Source organism: Danio aesculapii, chromosome 10 (genome assembly GCF_903798145.1).
Source record: "Danio aesculapii chromosome 10, fDanAes4.1, whole genome shotgun sequence".
Lineage (NCBI taxonomy): Eukaryota > Metazoa > Chordata > Actinopteri > Cypriniformes > Danionidae > Danio > Danio aesculapii.
This window is the reverse complement of record NC_079444.1, coordinates 44,088,871-44,104,809: the sequence shown is the minus strand read 5'-3', so window position 1 is coordinate 44,104,809 and position 15,939 is coordinate 44,088,871. Positions and strand designations below refer to the sequence as shown.

The window sequence follows — 15,939 nt, the reverse complement described above, 5'->3', positions numbered from 1 at the left end:
TTGCTTAAATGTTTGTTTATTTAATGCTATTTTTGATTATAATTTCATGTTTTAATTATTCTTAAATACAGTTAAATAATTAGTACATTTATTTCTGTATTGGAAAGTTCATTATTTTGCCATATTAGAATTTTTCTAACATATTTTTGTATTTTTAGATTAGATTAGATTCAACTTTATTGTCATTACACACAGAAAGAAATTTTTCGAAGATGAATTCTTGGATTTACTAAATTTTTTGACATTAAGTAGTTGTAAACAATTTATTTGAGCTGAATTTAAGCAAACAAATTAAGTTGAACATTATTAAATTTAATTTGTTTGTTTAAATTCAACTCAAATAAATAGTTTGCAACAGTTTTGCATGCAACACTTTTTTCAGTGCACATGTACAAGTACAAAGCAGCCAAATGCAGTTTAGGTCTAACCAGCAGTGCAATAGCTCAAGTGCAGGATACAGGTTATAAAGTGCACTTATAGAAAATCTATGGTGATATTTACAGATGGATGTACTATCAACATTATATACAGGTTGCATTAGCTATGAACAGAGATAAACAATAGATAAATATATGCAGAACTGTGTAGAGAGATATAAACATAATTACAAACGTGTATGTACAGTGGTACAATTCAAAATGATGTATCAGGTATGTATAAGTAAATTGCCAGGATTTACAGTCTATTTATTTATTATCCCATTAGCCTTAGAGTCAATCGAATTAATGAAACGATAATATTAGATTAAATAATGTGATAAAAATGTTTGATTAAATGCAACTGATTAATGCTTTGTTTTTTATTAATTAATATTTTGATATGTTGTTATTATTTATTATTTTAATAACTAAAGTTTTGTTTATTATTATTATTATTATTATCATTAATAATAATGTAATTTAATCATTATTAGTATTAATAATAATAATAATAATAATAATAATAATGTAATTTAATCATTATTATTATTATTATTATTATTATTAATAATAATAATGTAATTTAATCATTATTATTATTATTATTATTATTATTATTATTAATAATAATAATAATAATGTAATTTAATCATTATTAATAATAATAATAATAATGTAATTTAATTATTATTATTATTATTAATAATAATAATAATGATGTAATTTAATCATTATTATTATTAATAATAATAATAATAATAATAATAATAATGTAATTTAATCATTATTAATAATAATAATGTAATTTAATTATTATTATTATTATTAATAATAATAATAATAATGTAATTTAATCATTATTATTATTATTATTATTATTATTATTATTATTAATAATAATAATAATAATAATGTAATTTAATCATTATTAATAATATTAATAATAATTATTTAATTTAAATTAATATTTGTATTAATAATAATAATAATAATAATGATAATAATAATAATAATGTAATTTAATCATTATTAGTATTAGTTTAAATTAGATATTTTATTTATTATTTATTAAGCATAATTTCGTTGTAAGTTGATACTTAAATTTTCTCTCGAAATATATGCATGGGTCGATTTATTTACATGTCTTTACAGTATATAGAGACTATTAAAAAAATGGAAATAATTAATTAATATTATATTAAATAATGTGATAAAAATTATTGATTATAATCCGTTGCTAAATGCTATGGTTAATTAAAAATGGCAAAAAAAAGTATTAATTTATTAGTTTAATAATCCAAAATTTATTATTATTTTATATATAATATAAAGATTATATAAAATATGATTAGATATATAAATATACATATAGATTTATAACGTTATATTCTAATTAATAATAATGATAATATATTATTATTCATTTAAATATCTGTATTTATCTTTTATTAAACAAGATTTGGTGTAAGTTAATACTCAACTAATTCTCCAAGTCTCTCGAAATATATAGGTCGATTTATTTGCATGTCCTTACAGTACATTTAAATAATATGACGTTATTTATGCACATAAATCACTATATATTATTTTAATACATTTTTAAATGATCAAAAAGCGCTTTTCGCAAAAGATAAGCTTTATAATAACAAACCACAACACAAAAGAATTACGCTTTTTATAGGACGATCCTCCCCCAGCGCATCATAATTATTCCAGCTGTTCCCAAAGCGAAAATATGAATCCTACTATGATTAAACACTATCTTATAAATATTAATTACTTATCTGCGCTGTTGCGCGGCTGCGGTCCAATCATGACACACTCAAACCAAAAGGCGTCCAATAAGAATCCAGGCTAATGAATATTAATGATCCAGCCTTCACCATAGTACTGGCTAGTCATTCGGCGTTCGGAAAGCGGCCGGGATGACGAGCAGCGCCAGGTACAAGAGCAGGACGGTGAAATCAGGTGAGAAAGCTCAACTATTATCAATATATGACTGAAATAACAATAAACTACATGTATTTGTTTGTTTCCATGACCCTGCGTGAATGAATGAATGGGCGTCTGCGCGTTCACCTGCCGCGGGCACACGCAGAGGATGGAGAGGTCTGTATTTATCCATATTCACATATATAAAACATATTTATAAACACTATTATGATGATGTTGTGTGTGTTTAGCATGCGCTGGGTGTTTCTGGGACGCTGGGGGGAATATTTGAACGCATAATGACATCTGCATCACACGCTGTCTGCATCTGTTTGCGTTGGAGAAACAATAAAACACCGAAATATCAGATGAGGAATATCAAATATGATATTTGAGGATGGCAGATGTGTTTTTCTCACGTGAGAGAAGGATGTTTTGTGTTTTCAGAGATGCATGAAAGTAATCCTCGCCGCTGCTCTCAGTGTCCCACATTTCAGCTCAGTGTAAAGCAGGACAATGCAGACAATATTATATATCTTATTATTACAGATATTTTTGTTTTGTTTGCATTGGAGTTCAGATTATTTGCATTGCATTTCACGCATGAAGAGAATTGGAAAAGCTATGGGAATGAATGCAAATAAAACGATTACTTGGCAGCTAGTAAAGTAGCCTATTAAAATGACTAAAACTGAAATAAATTAGAAATTAATATAATATTCTGAAATGAAAAATAGCTTTAGTTAAGGTACTGACATTATATATATATATATATATATACTTAAATTATATATATATAATTATATATTTATATTATTATATATTTAAGTATATATACTTAAATATTTATATATACACACATATATATATATATATATATATATATATATATATATATATACATATACATATATATACATATATACATATATATACATATATACATACATACATATATATACACATATACATATATATACATATATACATATACATATATATACACATATACATATATATACATATATACATACATACATATATATATACACATATACATATATACATATACATATATACATATACATATATATACATATATATATATATACATACATATATATATATATATACATATATATATATATATATATACATATATATATATATATACATACATATATATATATATATATATATATATATATATATATATATATATATATATATATATATATATATATATATATATATATATATATATATACATATATATGTATATATATGTATATGTGTATATATATGTATATGTATATATGTATATGTATATATGTATATGTGTATATATATATGTATGTATGTATATATGTATATATATGTATATGTGTATATATATGTATATGTATATATGTATATATATGTATATGTGTATATATATGTATGTATGTATATATGTATATATATGTATATGTATATATATATATATATATATATATATATATATATATATATATATATATATGTGTATATATAAATATTATTTAAGTAATAAAATGACTGAAACTGAAATAAACATGAATTAAAAATAAATAAAACATTTCTGAAAATAAAAAAAGTGTTACTTTATGCACTAAAATGACAGAAACTAAAATGAACATAAAATGTATAAATATAATTTAAATATATATATATATATATATATATATATATATATATATATATATATATATATATATATATATATATATATATATATATATATATATATATATATATATATATGTATATACATATGTATGTGTGTGTGTATATATATATATATATATATATATATATATATATATATATATATATATATATATATATATATATATATATATATATATATCAATATTAAAATTACCGAAATGGAAATAAACATAATTAAATATATTTTGAAATATTATTATTCTTTATAAAAATAAATAAAATATAAATATTAGATGGAAAAACGTCAAAATATCAGTTCCGAATATATATGTCAACTGAATGAAATAAAAATGTGTATTACTTTAAATAAAATTACTGAAATTGAAATAAACAAATACATTTTTTAAAATTAAAATGAAAAGAAAAAAGTAAATTAAAAAAAGCTGAAAAAACTATTAATTTGTCAAATTAAAACTCTAATAAAATATGTTTTAATTAATAAATTAGTACAAAAATTACTAGACTGAAATAAATATAATCTCAAACAAAATAAATTAAAAACACTGAAAATGTTAACTAGGTAATTAACTATTAAAATAACTCTTAGTACTAAAAAAATATTATATATCTAATAAAAATTAGATATATAACTAATAATAATAAACTAAATTCACATTAGTAATTACGGCGGTGCGGTGGTTCAGTGGTTAGCACTGTGTCCTCACAGCAAGAAGGTCACTTGTTTGAGTCCCGTCTGGGTCAGTAGGCATTTCTGTGTGGAGTTTGCATGTTCTCCCTGTGTTGGCGTGGGCTTTCTCCGGGTGCTCCGGTTTTCCCCACAGTCCAAACACATGCGTTATAGGAGAATTGATGAACTACATTGGCCGTAGTGTATGAGTGTATGTGTGTATGTGTGTGTGTGAATGCTGTGTGTAAAATATCTTAAACTGAAAATTCGCATTAGTAAACACTTCATTATAATAATTCTTTGCCGTTTTTAATGGTGTTGCATTTTTATGCATGTCAAAAATGAGAAGAAATTCATTTAAATATTGTAATGTTCAAGATTATAGCATATTTCAAAAATAAAATATAAAAAAAAATTGTAATTAGAGGAATTGATTTGCTTTTAATTAAAATCTCCTTGCTAATTAACTATATATATTTTAAATAAGGTTTTCAAGGTATGTTTGTAGTTTAATATTTGATATATATATCAAAGCATGATATATATATGAGCAGAGCTGATGTTTTCTCTGTGCAGCGGCTTAGAAAATGTGTTTGGCTCTCCGTATGTCCAGCCGAGGGCGAACTGTCAGTCAATCTGGACCCAAGATGAAAATAACACTAATGCTTTTTTCTGCTGGGAAACATTCAAAGCATTGGATGCATCGAACGCCCACAAGGACATGTACACGGCGTCCAGAAACTGTGCAGGAAAGAAAAATCCGGGAGAGATATTCACAGACAGCTCAAACAATTCACTGATTTCTGATCTAATATTGCATTTATTTTATGCATTCTCTAACGCAAACGCTGCTAATTAGTCTCATTTCAAGTCAAAGTAAGCCACTGTACATAAAACAGCAGATTTGCATATTACTGGACCAATGAATGGGGCTGATTTTGCATAATTGGTGGTGTTAAAATGTTTAAGTAAAATTAAAAATGTTACTGTCAACTAAATAAATAAAATATGTTTTATATATATATATATTTTAAAGCTCAACATTTTAACGTGTAAATCATAAAAAAAGTGCTTAATAATTATTCAAATGAGATAAATTAATTTGGCAACTGACTGAAATAAAGTTACATTGGAAATATTAAAATTATTAAAACTGCAATTAATTGATTAGTGTTTTCATACACATTCAAACTAGGACACTCTACAAAACAGCTGATTTGCATATACTAATTTGCACTGGACCAATAAACAGGCCTGATTTTGCATATTCAGTGATGTTAAAGATTGTACATAAAAATGTCCACTATATTTAATAAAATATGTGTTAGTTTAAGTACTAAAATGACTGTAAGTAAATTTAAATATTATATAACAAGCCTTATAAAAAGAGCCGAAAAGTAACTAACTGAAACAAAATGTCTGAATTTATCAATGATTTTATTCAAATGCACATTCAAACAAGGCTACTGTGCACAAAACAGCAGATTTGCATATTCTAATTTGCACTGGGCCAATAAGCAGGGCTGATTTAGCATATTTGGTGAAGTTAAAAATGTAAGTAAAAAGAAATAAAATTAAAAACATTCATTCATGCATTCATTCATTTTCTTCTCAGCTCAGTCCCTTTATTAATCTGGGGTCGCCACAGCGGAATGAACCGCCAACTTATCCAGCACATGTTTTACACAGCGGATGCCCTTCCAGCTGCAACCCATCTCTGGGAAACACCCATACACACTCATACACACTCATACACTACAGACAATTTAGCTTACCCAATTCACCTGTACCGCATGACTTTGGATTATGGGGGAAACCTCAGCACCCGGAGGAAACCCACGCAAACGCGGGGAGAACATGGGAACTCCACACAGAAACTGACCCAGGCGAGGCTCGAACCAGCGACCATCTTAAAATTAAAAACAAATATTCTAAAATATAAATAATGAATAAAAAGCTTAACAATTATTAAAATTAAATAAATAAATTTGGTAACTGATTAAAATGAGTAAAATTAAATTGGAAAATAATTAATTATTAGGTCGCCTCTGGCTTGCATGGTTCGGGACTTGTAGAGCTGCGCGTCGATGGATTACTCTTTAGTGTTTGGACTCTCAGCAGTGATTATTAAACCACACTGAACTGAGCTAAACTGAATTAAACTTAAACACTGAAAACTGAACTACACTGTTTCAATTCACTATAATCTTCTATATGAAGCTGCTTTGATACAATCTACATTGTATAAGCGCTGTACAAATAAAGGGGAATTGAATTGAACAAATAAATGTACATTCAAACTAGGGTACTGTGCATAAAACAGCAGATTTGCATATTCTAATTTGCACTGGACCAATAAACAGGGCTAATTTTGCATATCAGGTGATGTTAAAAGTGTAGGTAAAAAAATAAAATCAAATAAACAAACATATTCTAAAATATAAATAATAAATTAAAAAAATCTTTAAAAAAATGAAAATGAGAAATTTATTTGGCAACTGATTAAAATGACTAAAACTGAAAATATTTAATTTAATCGATCTTTTATGATATTTTGGATAGTCTAATTTATCAATCTTTTTATACAAATGTGAAACAGCAGATTTGCATATTCTAATTTGCACTGGACCAATAAACAGGGCTGATGTTGCATATTTGGTGATGTTAAAATGTTTAAGCGAAAAATAACATAAATAAACATCAACAAAAATATTCTAAAATATAAATAATAAATAAAAAATATATTTAAAGTAAATTCATTTGGCAACTGATTAAAGTTATTAAAATGACTAAATCTGAAAATAGTTAATTTAATTAATGTTTTGTGATATTTTAGTCTAATTTATCAATGTTTTTATTCAAATGCACATTCAAACTAGGCCACTGAGCATAAAACAGCAGATTTGCATATTCTAATTAGCACTGGACCAATAAACAGGGCTGATTTTGCATATCAGGTGATGTTAAAAGTGTAGGTAAAAAAATAAAATCAAATAAACAAACATATTCTAAAATATAAATAATAAATTAAAAAAATCTTTAAAAAAATGAAAATGAGAAATTTATTTGGCAACTGATTAAAATGACAAACTGAAAATATTTAATTTAATTGATCTATTATGATATTTTAGATAGTCTAATCTATCAATCTTTTTATTCAAATGTACATTCAAACTCGGCCACTGTGCATAAAAACAGCAGATTTGCATATTCTAATTTGCACTGGACCAATAAACAGGGCTGATGTTGCATATTTGGTGAAGTTAAAATGTTTAAGCGAAAAATAACATAAACAAACATCAACAAAAATATTCTAAAATATAAAAAATGAATAAAATATATATTTAAAACAAATTCATTTGGCAACTGATTAAAGTTATTAAAATGACTAAATCTGAAAATAGTTAATTTAATTAATGTTTTGTGATATTTTAGTCTAATTTATCAATGATTTTATTCAAATGCACATTCAAACTAGGCCACTGAGCATAAAACAGCAGATTTGCATATTCTAATTAGCACTGGACCAATAAACAGGGCTGATTTTGCATATTTGGTGGTTAAAAATGTAAGTAAAAATAAAAAATATATAAATATTCAAAAATATAAATAATAAGCTTAAAAATAAATAAAATAATAAAATTAATTACAAAACTGAAAATGATTTATTTAATTGATCTATTATGATATTTTAGATAATATCGTCTAATATTGTTAAGTCTAATTGATCAATGTTTTCATAAATGCACATTCAAACTAGGCCACTGTGCGTAAAACTGCAGATTTGCATATTCCAATAAGCAGACCAATAAGCAGGGCTGATTTTGCATATTCAGTGGTGTAAACCATGCATTATGATTGCATATGACAGCAGCGGTTTATATAACAGCATAACTGATGTAATATAGTGAATATGGACGGCGAGGCCCTCAGGCAGACTCTCTGAGCACAATAGCACATGCAGGAATTATGGGATTGCCCTACTAAAGCGCATGAGGGGGCGGAGCTTGACTTGTTTCATCCCTGCAGATATGAAATGACTTAGCTGCTCGTCTCTGCTGTGTTGCACTATTGTTTATAGGGAGATGTGTTCATAATTAGCATTGTGTTATTAAATGACGCATATTCCTGTGTTTCAGGAGAAAGAGTATGTGGGTTTCGCCACGCTGCCCAATCAGGTTCACAGGAAGTCTGTGAAAAAAGGGTTCGATTTCACGCTCATGGTGGCAGGTGAGCTTCGGTTTACTAAAACTGCATAATGTAGAAATCTGGCAATATATAATAGACATAAGAGTTCATGTTTGGATTTTATAGAATTTAAAACTATATGCAACATATAGTTCAAAATATTGCAAAAATCACACACGCACACACACAAGCATATTTATTCACATATATATACACACATACACATCTACATGCATAGACACACATTTAGACACATACTATATACAAACACATACATACACATTCACACACATATACTCTGGCCACTTTATTAGGTACACCTTACCTACGAGGTTGGACCCTTTTTGCCTTCAGAACTGCATTAATCCTTCATGGCAGAGATTCAACAAGGTACTGGAAATATTCCTCAGAGATTTTGCTCCATATTGACATGATAGCATCACACAGTTGCTGCAGATTTGTCGGCTGCACATCCACGATGCCAATCTCCCGTTCCACCACATCCTAAGGTGCTCTATTGGATTGAGATATGGTGACTGTGGAGGCCATTTGAGTACAGTGAACTCTTGTCATGTTCAAGAAACCAGTCTGAGATGATTCACGCTTTATGACATGGTGTGTTGTCCTGCTGGAAGTAGCCATCAGAAGATGGAGACACTGTGCTCATAAAGGGATGGACATGGTCAGCAACAATACTCAGGTAGGCTGTGGTGTTGACATGATGCTCAATTGGTACTAATGGACCCAAAGTGTGCCAAGAAAATATCCCCCACACCATTACACCACCACCACCAGCCTGAACCGCTGATACAAGGCAGGATGGATCCATGCTTTCATGTTGTTGAGGCCAAATTCTGAGCAGAGCATCCGAATGTGGCAGCAGAAATGGAGACTCATCAGACCAGGCAACGTTTCTCCAATCTTCTATTGTCCAGTTTTGGTGAGCCTGTGTGAATTGTAGCCTCAGTTTCCTGTTCTTAGCTGACAGGAGCGGCACCCGGTGTGGTCTTCTGCTGCTGTAGCCCATCCGCCTCAAGGTTGGACGTGTTGTGTGTTCAGAGATGCTCTTCTGCAGACCTCGGTTGTAACGAGTGCTTATTTGAGTTACTGTTGCCTTTCTATCAGCTGGAACCAGTCTGGCCATTCTCCTCTGACCTCTGGCATCAACAAGGCATTTGCGCCGACAGAACTGCCGCTCACTGGATATTTCCTCTTTGTCGGACCATTCTCTGTAAACCCTAGAGATGGTTGTGCGTGAAAATCCCAGTAGATCAGCAGTTTCTGAAATACTCAGGCCAGCACGTCTAGCACCAACAACCATGCCACGTTCAAAGTCTCTTAAATCCCCTTTCTTCCCCATTCTGATGCTCGGTTTGACCTGCAGCAGATCGTCTTGACCATGTCTACATGCCTAAATGCATTGAGCTGCTGCTGCCATGTGATTGGCTGATTAGAAATTTGCATTAACGAGCAGTTGGACAGGTGTACCTAATAAAGTGAGTGTATACACAAACTAATACACATACTGTACATACATACACACACATACATGCATGCATACATACACGCACAAAAACATACACACACAGACACACATATGCTTGTTTTTATGAATTGTGGGGACCTTACATAGAAATATCATACTGTGTGATTAATGAGCTATTTGACAAATGAAGACATCAGCAATGTCCTCATAATTTACCACCTCCTTGTAATACCTGTGTCATACCTATGTCATTATACAGATTTGTGTCCTTATATGTCACAAAAACACTTAGGGTTTCTTAGGTTATTAAAGGTGTTTTCTGTCACTACTTGTTCAGCCTGCATTAATGCATTCAGTGTAAGCTGCACGATTAATCATTAAAAGATCAGGATCTCAACACCCACGCAACATCAACTATAAATGATGGAGATTTGCATATGCTTACTAATCCTAAGAGATTCAGTCCTTAGTGTTTTGAGTTAGTTATGAAGTTACAAACAGTGAAATAACACAGAAGAACTGGGAGAACATTATATAGCTTAGATAAAACCACTGATGTTTATGGTGAAGATTAAAATCACCGTCATATGCATTTGACGATGCTCAAAAATGAAAGTTGTAAGCAGCAATTATAGAATTTCACCAATAGGTGACCATCAAAAATACACCACTGAATAATTCTACAGAAATGATCATCTAGCAATGAAACATGAAGTTTTATGAGTGAAGAACTGAATCATTTATTGAAAATGAGACAAAATAAATATGGGTTGGACTTTTCCAGAACTTTCAAGTAAATTTTTCCTATTGATTCATGTAATGTCTACATATACATGATAAATATTAAGAAGAACAATGACGGTTAAATTTATTACAGGATATCACAGAACACGCAACAATCTATTTAGTTTAAATGTGTTTTTATATCTGTGTAAAATTGATTTTGATCATGCTTACACAGCACTAACAATGTGAGAGCACGTTTTTGGCCAAGAACAGAAAAGAAGTAAAGACAACTACCCTATATTCAAGTTAGACCTGCACAATATATCATTTCAGCATCGATATCGCAATGTGTGTATCTGTAATAGTCACATCACAGGACGTGCAATGTTGGCGATTATAGTTTAATCATAATGGAGTAAAAGTTCATCATCTGCATGCATTTTTAAAGAGATAGTTCACCCAAACATTACTTACCATTTTCATCACACCCTTCACATGTTTCAAACATTCTTTTTTTAAATAGAACACAAAAATAATATAATATAATAACTAGTATAGTATAGAAACAAGTGAAGTAAATAGTGAGTACACTTGAATCTTTGAGTGAACTGTCCCTTTAAGGCCTGTCACTGTGTGAACATTTCAATATTTCAGAGTTTAACACATCCGGCCACATGACATATTTAATAACTTTAATAAAGATTAAATAATATACAATGAAGACTGAGCAGTGTTGATTATTCAATATCTGTACCAGAATAGTGAATACCTGAAAACTAGAATTCACTTTTACCTTTACTATATTTTATTTATCTCTGCTTGTAATTTAGTTGTTATATATTATTCGAGATTCACTGCATTACAAAATCCCCCCAATCAATCCAAATAAACCTGTTAAATCATCTGGTGAAGATGTGTTCACATCGCAATATACAGCACAGAAATACTAAATACCGTAATGTCAGATTGTTCCAATATCGAGCAGCTCTAATGCAAGTACACAGATATTTGTTAAACTAATTTCTTTAAACAATTACCCTGTGGGTTTTTCTGTTTTTCTAAAACTTTTCAAGGCCTGGAAAATACCATGTCGAAATTCCATGACTTTTCCAGGTTTTCCATCACATGACAAATGATAATGTTAGATTTCTACATTTAGCGTCATCAGCAACAGTAGGAGTAGCTGTGAATTTCTCACAGTGCTCAATATTTTACAGTTTATTTTTATTCAGCTGATTATTTCTTTATTTTATTTGTAATTCACGAGTTCACACTTGCAACAGTTTCAGAATAAAGCGTATTTGGCGTGCTGTCCGGGGAGAGGGCTCTGAGCTCGGGGAAGACACCCAAACTCGAGTCATTCCTCTTATCAGGAAACAAAGAGGAATAGGGATTCGAGCGAAGTATCTAGCCCGGCCCCAGAACGCTCCCCCCGGGATAGTAATGCTTAAGAGGTGAGGTGACGGGGTGGTGGAGGGATGCTAAAGTCGTAAGATGCTGCAGGTAAGACAGCTTTGGTATATATAGGGGTTTGGTCAAGAACTGATTGGATAATAGAATAATTGTCAATGACGTATTTGATACTGAAACTTCTGCGCGTGCTCCTCCCGAAATTTGTTTATCAAACATCACTAAGATTACAGGTTCTCAGTTCTGTTTGTTAAAACCAAAAGTGTCTTGCATTTTCAGAAGGCACCATAAAATCTTTCCAACAGATTGTAGATCAATATAACGTTCCAAAATCCAATTTTTATAAATATCTACAATTACGACATTTTTTAAAACCAAAGTTGGACAAAGGAGAGCTGAGATCCAAAACAACAGAGATTAAATACCTTTTACTGAATTCAGCTTGTTTAAAAGGATTGATAACAAGGATTTATGACACTTTGTCTAACAATTGCACTTCTGCCTGGCTAGGACTTAAAGATGTTTGGGAGAAGGATATTGGTCAAACTATTGAAGAAAATGACTGGAAAATTGTATGTGATAATATATATCCGAAGTGTACCTCTCTTGGGATCCATGAGCTTAATTTTAAATTTTTTAATAGGATCTACTTTACTCCAATACGTATTAAGAAAATGTTTGCCAATGCCACAGACCTGTGTTTTAAATGTAAAAAAGATAAAGGTACATTCATTCATAGTTTTTGGGACTGTGAAAAAAGTTTGCCATTTTGGAAGAAAATACATAAGGTACTGGAAAATATTCTTAAGCTTAATTTTGACATGACCCCAGCTCTGTACTTATTGAATCTTAATGCAAATAATCTGTTTAAAAAAGATGCATTCCAGTTTTTTATTGTATTGGTATATTTAGCTAAAAAATTTATTTTGCTACTCTGGTCTGCATCACAAGCTCCATCTTTTAAAATGTGGATATCACAGATTGCTACATGGCTACCATTAGAAAAACTTTCCTATGACAAACATAAAAAATCTGATAGATTTTGGTCAATTTGGTCTCCCCTTTGGGAGTACATAAAAGAGCTCTCTTAAATTAATACAACATCCTTGACATTCATTTACACTTTTTGTAATAACCTACACTTAAAGACTACTCTAAGATGATGTAATTGTACTTTTAATTATTCTTCAAATATTTATTTATTTTTTTTTACATTAATTTCTCTGTTACTTTCACTCTCAAGACTGTACATTCTCTTTAATATGTTAAAACATTTTGATGTTAATGTTTCGTGAATATGAGCATACAATAAAAAAATAAATAAAATAAATAAATTAAAAAAAAGTGTCTTGCAGTGCTCTTTCTGTAATAAATAGAAAACAAATTACATTTGTCACCCCCCTTTTTGGGCTGATCTGAAAATTGGTCCGATCCGTGACTAAAAAACCATGATGTGATCTGAACTGTGAGATCTGTGATCCGTTACACCACTAACATATACGCACACACACACGTTTTAGTTTAAAGTTTTAGATAAAAATAATGAAAATGAGAATGTTTGTTTAGCATTTTAAGTATTATTGCTAAAACATAATTAGGTTTTAAAAATCCCTAAATTACAATCAAAACAAAGAATCACTGATGATCAGCACAGAAAAGGAAGCGATTTGAGTAATGAAGAAATTAATATTTAATAATTCACACAATGGAGAAGTACAGAAAGATGTGACGTATTTCCAGCCTGATCTCACGAGGAAACGCAAGTATTTTACGTTTTGTCAGTTTAGTGGCTAATTCGTAAGAATTCGAACAAGTTCAGTCGTATGAAAATGTACGATTTTAAAAAGGAGGCGTGGCACCTAACCCCACCCCTAATCCTAACCGTCATTGGGTGGTGAGCAAATCGTACTGAATTGTACAAATTAGATCGTACGAATTCATACGAATTAGCCACTAAATCAAACAGTTACGAATTGCCGTGAGATTGCGTTGGTATTTCAGCACTTAACTCAGCTGTGTGTTTCTGAATGTGTGTGTGTTTTTCAGGAGAGTCTGGCTTAGGAAAATCCACACTGATCAACAGCTTGTTCCTCACAGACCTGTACAAGGACCGCAAGCTGCTGAACGCTGAAGGTAGATTCACGCAGATTCATAGCAGATGAAATCAGTACGGAATAACTGATGATGGGCTGTTGAATTATGCAAGTAATAAAGTCTTGCTGCTGTTATCCTGTTTTATAGAAACTCCAAAATTGTGGGTGTGTGATGCTAGTAGCATCTCACTAATTAAAGATGGCGTACATGCATGCAGGATTGACATCTAGTGTTGGAACTTGGTATTACAGTCTAAATTCAAATATCAAATAGTGTTTTTTCACCTGGCCGCTCCTCTGACAACTTGACACATATGCAGGTTACCAGATTAACGGAGCTAGCTACTGCTTACGTTTGTAATATTTGCAAATTTTAAACCATTTTTCTAACTCTGAATTTGCATCTCATTTCGGAGGCTGATACTGTCCTCTAGAGGTCACATTTACAGCTGCATCCGCACACATTGAGAGCCGTTAAGACTGTAATGAAATACACTCAGGGCTCTATTTTAACGATCTAGGTGCAAAGTCTAAAGTGCATGGTGCAAAAGCATTAAGGGAGTGTATGAATCCACTTTTTCTATTTTAAGCATGGATAACTACACTCTGCGCCTGGCGCATGGTCTAACAGGGTTGAGCTTTTTCTCTCAATGAGTTCTGGGTGTGTTTTGAGCCTCTTTACTTTCTCTTTACTTTACTTTTACTCTTTACTCCTTTACTTTGGTGGAGCGAGGAAACGGTGGAAACTCACTCCACTTAACACATCCTTTAACCGACATATTAAATTTAGTTTGTTAAGCACAAAGATTTGTGTCTAAACTATTTCTAAATTCAGTTCTGATCTGCAGCAAAGGAATAAATGAACAATAATAATGAAGTGTGGTCAAAACACTGAGTTATATCCAAACACACGTCCTGTTCTGATGCCCCATATGGTGATGCAGACGTCTCCAAAACCCCACAGCTGGACAAATCTACACTTGTTTATTAAAACAAAAATAAATCTGCATATAATCAATAACACTGATAATAATAATCACATTATACAGATGCAGATCGTCATGAATAAACTGAAAAAGCCCCCCGAGGTGAAGAAGGCATGGAGGCAGTGGTGTTTATATTGATGTAGAAAATAATCATTTCTGGATCATTTTAATCCTTTAATTGTTTTCATCTGTAAAGATATTTGTGTGTTGCTGTTCATCCTGTGTGTATTCAGCAGTGTGTAAGCGTTTGGACCTGCATAGGCGCATAACTAACACGCTCTGCTGGACTTTAGAGCAGCTTTTAGTTGGTCAATGGTGCGGT

At 30.4% G+C, this 15,939-nt stretch overlaps 1 protein-coding gene across 2 annotated transcripts in view; it reads left to right on the top strand.

Annotated features, from left to right (window-relative positions):
• Nucleotides 1-2,444: 2,444 nt before the first annotated feature.
• Nucleotides 2,445-15,939, top strand: part of septin5b (septin 5b) — a 32,808-nt gene continuing 19,313 nt past the window's right edge. For both annotated transcript variants that reach the window (XM_056466901.1, XM_056466900.1), the window contains exons 1-3: nt 2,445-2,528; nt 8,868-8,958; nt 14,585-14,671. In XM_056466901.1, the coding sequence (XP_056322876.1) occupies nt 2,475-2,528; nt 8,868-8,958; nt 14,585-14,671 (232 nt within the window). In that variant the 5' untranslated portion in view covers nt 2,445-2,474. The remainder of the gene's footprint in view (nt 2,529-8,867; nt 8,959-14,584; nt 14,672-15,939) is intronic.